This window comes from Ipomoea triloba, chromosome 12, assembly GCF_003576645.1.
Source record: "Ipomoea triloba cultivar NCNSP0323 chromosome 12, ASM357664v1".
Lineage (NCBI taxonomy): Eukaryota > Viridiplantae > Streptophyta > Magnoliopsida > Solanales > Convolvulaceae > Ipomoea > Ipomoea triloba.
The window spans coordinates 23,117,812-23,127,694 of NC_044927.1; the positions used below are offsets into that span (position 1 = coordinate 23,117,812).

At 30.2% G+C, this 9,883-nt stretch overlaps 1 protein-coding gene across 1 annotated transcript; it reads left to right on the forward strand.

Annotated features, from left to right (window-relative positions):
* Positions 1 to 7,323: 7,323 nt before the first annotated feature.
* On the forward strand, positions 7,324 to 9,605 carry LOC115998454 (probable polyamine oxidase 5). The gene has a single exon (XM_031238036.1). It carries the CDS (start codon positions 7,860 to 7,862, stop codon positions 9,426 to 9,428), a length of 1,569 nt encoding a protein of 522 aa, XP_031093896.1. The 5' UTR covers positions 7,324 to 7,859; the 3' UTR covers positions 9,429 to 9,605.
* Positions 9,606 to 9,883: the final 278 nt, after the last annotated feature.

The window sequence follows — 9,883 nt, forward strand, 5'->3', positions numbered from 1 at the left end:
AAAACAAAAAAACACGGAGTCAATTTTATAATTATTAAAAACTTTAATAGTAGAGTCAATTTTATGGATTGATTTCTGCTAAGTGATATATATATATATATATATATATATATATATATATATATATATATATATATATATATTTCACCTCTCAAATCCCATCATTTTCATTTCAAGAGTCATATTTAGTAGTCTAATCATATTATATAGATAACTCCTATTAAATTTATGTGTACCATCAATAGAAGATGCATCATTGAGCATCAATAAAAAGTAATCAAATCAGGTCACTTTTAAATCCCAATGGAAAAATACAAAATAAAAATATTTAAAAAATCAAAAAAAAAATGTGAGTTGGTTGTAATTAACTGCCAACTTATTTGTTAGAATTTTGACTCCGCATTTGACATGAAAATATCATATCAATTCTAATATACAGTGTATCTACAAAACTTTAAAACTGACTTGTTTATAAAGATTACTTGCGCATCATATATTTATTTATATGTTTACTAGTCTTTATGCATAAACTAATTATATTATTATAAATTTAAATAAATTTATTTTAAAAAAATTAAAATATTAAAATGTATAATATAATAAAATAAATAAATATATTTTTTCAGATATCTATTTTCATAGCATACAAAATTAATTAATTTTGTATGATTAATATAATTCCTAATTATATACATATTTAAATAAATATAGAGGAAATTTACATGATTAAATTAATTTATTTCTAATTATATTTCACATATATTATAATTCCAACAATATGAATAATAACTAAGATAAAAAAAAATTTAATTTTGAATTTTGTATGAGTAAATTTAAACTCTAATATGATGCAATTCATCTCTATATTATTATACACTGCATTGTATATGCACATAATATTTATTAATATGTATTTAAGCTAATTCTATAATATAATTATAATTCATATTGCTAGATTTATAATTAAGATAATTACATTTAGAAATTAACAAAATTAATATATTGCATAAGTACAATATTTTTTGAGTACTACTATCTACTGACTTGAACCCACTCCCACATGGATGGTGGGAGTGTAAATTGGGACACCATGTGCCACTAGACCACAAGTCTTTGGCTTGCATATGTACAATATAGAAATATATTTAAGCAAATTTCTAAATATTGATGCATACACATTTAGTTAATTTTATAATTTTATTTTTTAAATTATATTTTATAGATACCTTTGATGTTTTTAGTAAAGATGATGCATTAACACATAATGATTAGTATGGGGGAAGGGATTGGTTGCAAGTTGGAAGCTAGGGGGAATGGATATATAAGAAGCACAATTATATTTGGAGGCCACAAAACTTGAGTATAATAATAGTGATTAGTGAAGTGTTAATTGTTTAGTATTTAACAAAATTATTCACTTTATGTCAACATCCTCTGGATTGAACTCATCACACATTTTTTTCTAGTGTTATTCAATTCTTATGTATAATTTGTGAATTATAACATAAAAATGAGATTTACTCAATACAAACTCTTGAATAATGACTACGGCCCGTATTTCTCTTGTCATAAAAAATTATTCACTTTAATTCACAATATAATGGATTTTATTTTTTTTTATTCATTATTTTTTGTGGTGGGGATTTGATTAGTTATAAAATGCACGTGACTCATCCTTTGCCCTTTGAAGTTTTAATTTTTTTAAAGGATAATTTTGTCTTATGTATGTGCTAAAAAGTAAAAACCCTGCCCTTAGATTTTTTTATTTTTATTTTTTTTTTGAAATAAGCCCTTAGATTATTATTATTATTATTATTATTATTATTATTATTATTATTATATGTGATTTAAATTTGAATTAATGTGTCAAGTGTCAACTACTATGTAGTGTGATAACACTTTTGATCTTAGATTTAATTTATATGTAATTAATTTGTAATAGAGTAAGTTAATTTACAGATAATTAATAAATATAAAATGTTATGTGAATTATAATAAGTTATTTTATATATGCAATTTTTGTTTTTGTTTTTGTTTTGTTTGTTTTGATTTTTTGTTACAACATTAATATTTGCTCAACTTTTAAATCATAGGTCAACCAGCTGGCAGTACTCAGTAGAGTTAGCTTGTAGATTTACACTTTTGCTGATTAATTTTAGAGTCACAAGCTAGTCAGGTTGAGTAAGAATACCTAGTTTGGTATAAAATTCTATTGAGATTAACAAGAACAAGAAATAATAATAATAATGGCAGAAAAGTAAAAATAATAATAAGAAGAAGAAAAAGAAGAAGAAGAAGAAGAAGAAGAAAACAAGTTTAATTACATGGTTGGCAATTTGCCTATGTTCAAATGAGTGAAACTATTCTTTTATTAACAGTACGTGATGATGGTGGTGATTGTGGACTGTGATATAACACAATACAACTAATGTATTTATAGACATGTAATCCTATACAATGAGCTTAATCCAATCCGCTTCACTCATATTCCTTATCCTTATATTAGAAAGACTCATATTCCTAATCTTATATGAGACAAACTCAACAAATTCATTAACAGTACAATTGATCCAATATTTGGTTATTAGCAACGTAACTTGTTTCCAGTGAAGCTCAACAACAATACAATACTTGTCATCTTATCTGTTACTAATTAATCCTAACACCACATCTACTTTCATAAAGTGTGACTTTTTGCTCTAAAGAAGATTTAATTGTTAATTAATTTAATTATAAAGTGCTAAACCCTTATATTATTTTCATCACTATGAATCCACTAATTAAAATGAAGATTTCTTTTCGCTCTAAGAAGGGAAAAAGTTGCAGGTTATGATTAAGGGGGTATAGTAATTAGGGTTTCGGAGAAAACAACATAAGCTAAGCCCTACCAAAAAGAGAATTAGTCATCACCTTCTATAAATGTCACATCTAATCTTATTGTACTGTCTGTCCATGCCTTTAATTTTTTTCTCATATAATATTTATCATAATTTTTCTCATATCATATATATTATATTTATTATATATATACACAAATATTTAAATTCAGGTTTACTTAAAAAAAATTAAAATGTTATTTTCTCCTTTTAATTTAATTAGATCACAAATAATACCCGTTACATTAAAAGTGTATAGGTGCATAACACTTCAAATTGTAGACCAATTACATTTCTAAAATGAGGCAATCTTTTTTAACATATAAAAGAATAAAATATTAACCGTGAGACCTTGTATTTTAACTTCTATCCATGCTAACCATTTTATATTAGAAATGACTAACTATAATTCAATAAGAAGTTATAACCGTTTATTTTTAAAAAATTATATCTCAATTTGAATTTTTACCCGCTTCTCTTATTTTCATAAGTTGTGTAATTTTTTTAAGGTAGTTGTATTAGTGAATTGTATTGCTATCATTTCCAACCCCAAAAAGATATTAAAAAATCTAGCTTGAAGATATTTATTAGAATTAATTAAATTCTTTGCAAAAGACAAAATTATTAGTTGTTAAAAAAGAAGGAAATTAAAGAAAATGATTGGTGTTTTATTGAATTATGAGATAGATTTTCGGTACGTACATGGTGTGCAAGATGTGGCTTATGGCTCCAAATGATTATATATTTATATGGGACATTCCACACACTTTAATTATTGAAGAATATATGGTTGGGAACATATTCCATATATTATTAAGTTTTACAAAACATGAAATTTTTAGAGTATCCCATGCTTTTTAATAACACAAGACAATTTGAAATTTTAATTTTCAGGCATTGAAATTCAAAATAACCTCTAAGAAATTTTATTTTATTTTTTTAAAGTACATATACATAATTGTATATATATAAATAATTAAGTTAATAATATTTAAAAAGAAATAACCTATTAGATAGCATTAATTAATATTAAATAACATGAATAATTTACTTTTAATTTTAAATAATATATTAATGTTATATCATTTTTAGTAAGTATTTATTATTAATTAATGATTAATATTCATATTATTATTTAAATAACATTAAGTTATATACTTTGGACTACAATTGATAGAGAAAGTATATCAACATTAAGTTATACCTATAAATTAAGCGAAACACATTGTGCTCAATTGACATCTCTATTACTTTTTTTTAGGGAATATTACATGATTGAACCCTAGTGGTAGGATATTGACTCTTTGAACATATATACTAGAAAAAAAAAATTCACATTTATGTAGCCAACCTTCTTGTTTTGTGTTTTTTTCCCCTTTTTGTTTTTTTTTTTTCAAGACAAAAAAAAAATAAAGAAGATAATTAGTAATTCTTATTCTTTATGATGAGTTCAATTTAGCACAATGGTGAAAAGCTTTTGCAAAATCACACCGTTTTGATTTGACAAATTAAATAGTTTACTCCATTAATTTTTTTCACTATTGAAGATTAGCATCTACCTAATAATGCTTTAAACTAACCAATAATTTATAATTACTTGGTGACAAAAGTTTCCATTAAAATAATAGAATAAGATTGATTTTTGAAATACTCTTCTAGTTTTAAATTCATCCATCAAATAGAGATCAGAGCTATGAACCTATGAAAGAACTCAATTGCGACATGTGCAAAATCAATTAAAAGTTTAAATTCAAGTATATACATCAATTTCTTTTTAAAAAGAAATTAAATAAGATCCGATCAGAGTTCAAATCCTATTTTATGCATGTCAAAATTAAATATGGAGGGAAAAAAAAAATCAATTGTGACACTCCCTATTGCAAAATCCACTGACCAATGGAGAGTCATAAAATAACTCAATTGTGACATTTATGATTATAATAATAACTATTGTTTGCAATATATAATCATGAGCAATAATTACTACATTTGATGATCATAAGCTTTAATAGTGGGGCCTCTATATTAAGGAAGAAACAAAGATTTTCATCATTACAAATTCACTTGCATTCATCAACACCACATTGTAATGGTGAATTGATGAGTTTGTTTTCATAACAATAATTCCACACTAACACCCCTTTTTACCAGCTGATGTAACTTGTATTGATTGACTAATAAAAACAAATGCGAGATTTAATTTTTTTTTCTAAATAATATTTATCAAAACATGTAATAGAGAAATATTGTACTAGAGGGGGTTGTTATACCATGGACTCGGGTCCACCTTGCAAGGTGGACCCAGATCTATGTTCACAATCTTATAATTCTGTTCATAATTTCATAATTCCGTGTTCACAGTTTCATAATTCCATGTTCACAATTTCATAGCTCCACGTTCACAATTTCATAATTCTATGTTCACGATTTTATAACTCTATGTTCACAATTTCATAAATCTATATTTGAGAGTATCAAAACCTTATGTTCAACTATATAACACAATTTTTGAATCTATATATCAAAATTGTAAATACAGAATTCAAAAGTTGTGAATATTGAGTAATGTAATTTTGTATATTGATATTTAAAATTATGAACATAAAGTTCTAAATGTGTGAACATAGACTTGGGTCCACATTGCAATGTGGACCCGGGTCCATAGCATAATTTGTCACTAGGGGGTCGATAACATTTTTTTGGTATATAAGCGAATGCAAATACCAACAAATTACAAAATTTTGGTTAAACACATAAGAGCATCCCCAATAGGAAAATTTTGGGTGATTTTTGGAGCTTTTACATCCATGTGGAAGATAGAGAAGCTTGGAGAGAGAATGTTGAGTTTTACATGTAAGACTTGATTTTTTTGTGCGACTTACTGTCCCATAAAAAAACAATGACTTTCTCATCAGTTGCGCGTTTCAATGCACGCGCCCCTGCAAGACTTGGGTTTTTGTGGGACCTACTGTCCTACAAAAAATAATGACTTTCTCATCAGTTGCGCGTCGCGCCTTGACTTGCTGGGTGTGCTAATTCTATTACTTTTTTCTTTTTTCCTTTTTTCTCTTTTCTTTCTCCTGTTCTCTTTCCTAATCATCTCTGCCCAACTAAAATCTCCGAGGTTGCTCTAACGTAATTATATGTTTGAAATACAATATTGAGCATTTTCCATTTTGATAATGGTGTTGAAACATTTTGGGGATGGGGAAATGGATTGACTAAGGAGGACCATTCAAAGTGTTTCAGTTGGTGGGCCAAAGGTCTCTTGATTCACATGTGAGGTTGGTGAAAGGCATCATCAACATATTATTATTGTTGCCATCAAACTCCTATCCTACCTCTCCCTACGTTAATTCATAGCTTCCCTGACTTTTCCCATATTCAGCCCCATACAAACATGTGTATACCCACGTAAGTATATCATTTTGTCACTGAATCAAAAAGTACAATTATTATTACACACACTCTACTTCCCTTTTAATTTCTAACATTACAGGTTTTAACTATCGGCCGACATTTTAAATTAACTAAATTCATTCTAAGATATCATAAAAACTAGTGTACACAAAAATTTGTGAGATTTGGTAAAAGTATATATTGTTGCGGACCTTCTTGTCAACATTGTCTTCCATGCACGTCGACAGTACAGTTGTTAGAACGAGTTGGATGACCCTATGATGCAAATGAGAAGAGCCCATCATGAGGACTACAAAGAGCAATGAGGCCTAGGAGATCTTGTGAAAAGATATTCGGGGTGTTTGATAAATAGATGTTAGACGATAATTTTTAGTAAGTTTGACTAGTTCATAACATTAGGTGGTTATAAAAAGATGTTTGGTAAATTAGCTGTTAGCTTAATACGTGATTACATGCAAAATGACATTCTAAAAAAACTGATTGAGAAAAGTTACTTTGAGCAGCATTTTGAATTTTAACGTTTTAGAGCAATACGTTGTTACAACAAATTAATTAATCAAACACTTATATTGATTGTTTAACCAAGTCAAACAGCTAATATTGGTAAAATAAATTAAAATTGATTGATAAACTAACTATGTTACCAAACATGACCATTGAGTTATTGTCCTCATGATCCCTCCCTTTGATCCAACAAAAAATAAAAAAAGATTAAAATTAATAAAACTGATAGTTGAAGACTAAAAGTAAAAGTATCAATATAATAGATGGATAAAAATGACATTATCATGATTTTATTTTTATTTTTAGCTATGTAGTGTGTCATTACAAATAGCAAATGAACAATTGAAATCATTTGTATAGGTAAGAGTGGATTGAAATTTTATTTCTTACTCATATTGAGTGAAAAGTACATTGAATTACATATCATTTGTGGGAGGACAATTATATGATATACATGCCCTGAATTTATAATAAACAAATATTAAGATGGCAAAGGATGGGGCAAATGAAAATATCCTTATATAAACTTTGGATTGAGAATAATATATTTAAATAAGAAATGACATGCGGACCAGATAAGTATTTAGACCATTAAAGGTCAGTTCAAGGATTAACCTCTACTAAGTCTTTAGAATAGGAGTAGGAGATTTCGGGATTAGAGTGCAAACTGCAAACCGCTAAGGGTCGGTTCAGGCATTAATTAACCTTCACCGAGTCTTTAGAATAGGAGCAGGAGATTTCGAGATTAGAGTGCAATCTTTTGAATAGAGAAATACAAGTTGGGGAAGGGATGAAGAAAAGTATAGGCATGTATTTATTAGAGTGATAAACAATGTAGAATAAGATGGGGGAAAATATTGAATTCATTTAAGGCAAAGGCAGGATGGTACTCCTTATATATTTGAAAACTTATTGAGTAAATCAAACTCACCTCACAAATTTGTTTCTCTTTTTTCTGTCTTGTACCTGTTCTGTCATTTGTCTGAGTGAAACTCACAAGAGAGCCAAAAAGAAAGAAAAGAGGGAAAAAAAAAAAGAAAGAAAAGAGGAAAGAAGAAGATGGTGACCAAGAAACCAAAAGTTGTGATAATTGGAGCAGGAATGGCTGGTCTCACAGCAGCCAACAAGCTCTACACAGCTGCAGGCTCAAAAGAGGTGTTTGAGCTATGTGTTTTGGAGGCAGGAAACAGGATTGGTGGGAGGATTAACACCTCAGAGTTTGGTGGTGATAGGATTGAGATGGGTGCTACTTGGATCCATGGAATTGGGGGCAGCCCACTTTACAGGATTGCTCAAGAAATCAATTCTCTCAACTCTGAACAGCCATGGGAGTGTATGGATGGGTCTTTAGAGGAGCCAGTGACCATTGCAGAAGGTGGATATGAGCTTAGCTCATCCATGGTTGAGCCCATCTACACTCTTTTCACAAACCTCATGAATTTTGCTCAGGGTAAAGCCATGGAAGCTGATAAGTCTTCAAATGGCTGGTGTATAAAGAATGGTGGCCATGAAAGTCTCAGTATTGGTTCTTTTCTTAGAAAAGGGCTTGCTGCATATTGGGAATCAAGGAAAGAGGAAGATGAGGTGAGGTTTGGAGGGTGGACTAAAAAATCACTAGAAGAAGCCATTTTTGCAATGTTTGAAAACACCCAAAGGACTTACACCTCAGCTGATGATTTGCAGAATCTTGATTTCAATGCAGAGAGTGAGTACAAGATGTTTCCAGGGGAAGAAATCAGCATTGCCAAAGGCTACTTGAGCATAATTGAGTCCTTAGCATCTGTATTGCCATCTGGTTTGATCCAATTAGGCAGGAAAGTTGCTAGAATTGGATGGAGCCCTGAAAATGGGCATGCTGCTACTAGGCCACCAGTGAAGCTGCATTTTGTTGATGGATCAATCATGTATGCTGATCATGTGATTATCACAGTCTCATTGGGAGTTCTGAAACAAGGAATTCGCGGGGGCGAAGACCCCGGTTTGTTTGATCCTCCACTTCCCACCTTCAAGGCTCAAGCAATTTCAAGGCTTGGTTTTGGGGTTGTCAACAAGCTGTTCTTGCAAATTGGGCAAAACCCTAACCCCAACCCCACAAAATTCCCAAATCTACAAATGGCATTCCACCAATCAGACCCCAAAAGGCAGCCATGGTGGATGAGGAGAATAGCCACTCTGCGCCCAATTTACACCAATTCAAGTGTCATCTTGTTGTGGTTTGCTGGCAAAGAAGCCCTGCATCTTGAATCTCTGAGTGATGAAGAGATCATTGATGGGGTCTCAACCACAATCTCCAATTTCTTACCAAACCCTCAACCCTGCAAGACTGGACACACAGATTCCACTGCAGAAACCTCAAATTCTTTCAAGTTTGTCAAGGTTTTGAAGACCAAATGGGGGACTGATCCACTCTTCTTGGGATCATACAGCTATGTAGCTGTTGGGTCAAGTGGAGATGATTTGGACACCATGGCTGAGCCATTACCAGCCAAAGGTAACAATAATCCTCTTCAAATTCTATTTGCAGGGGAAGCAACCCACAGAACCCATTATTCAACAACCCATGGTGCTTACTTTAGTGGCATTAGGGAAGCCAATAGGCTTCTCCAACACTACTGCATTGGTGTATGAAACAAAAAAAGGTTTGCTTAATTAATGCTTATGCTATTGCACTATAAGATAATTAGGTTATTTTTTCCATATTTAATTTTCTACATTATTCATTTAGAAAGATGGTCTTTTCCCATTCCCTAATGTACTGATGAATGAATTAAAAAGTTTCTTTGCAATTTCTGTATTGCTTTTTCCTTTGTCCTTGTCACAATCTGTCACACAAGAACTAACTGATCTGCCTGTGCGGGATTTGTTCTGTCTTTGTTCATTGCATCTCCTTTGCTAGTATATTTATTCAATATTGTGGAAGTGCAGACAGAAATCAGCATATTTTATACACCAATAATCAATATTTGAATAAATCATGGGCTGTTTAGCATGCATAAATCTTGTTCTTTTGTGAGGTGAGACAAAGGGGGATTTTGGCTTTTCAAGGTTATGGTGATATGGACTATGGGATGGTGGCTATATAA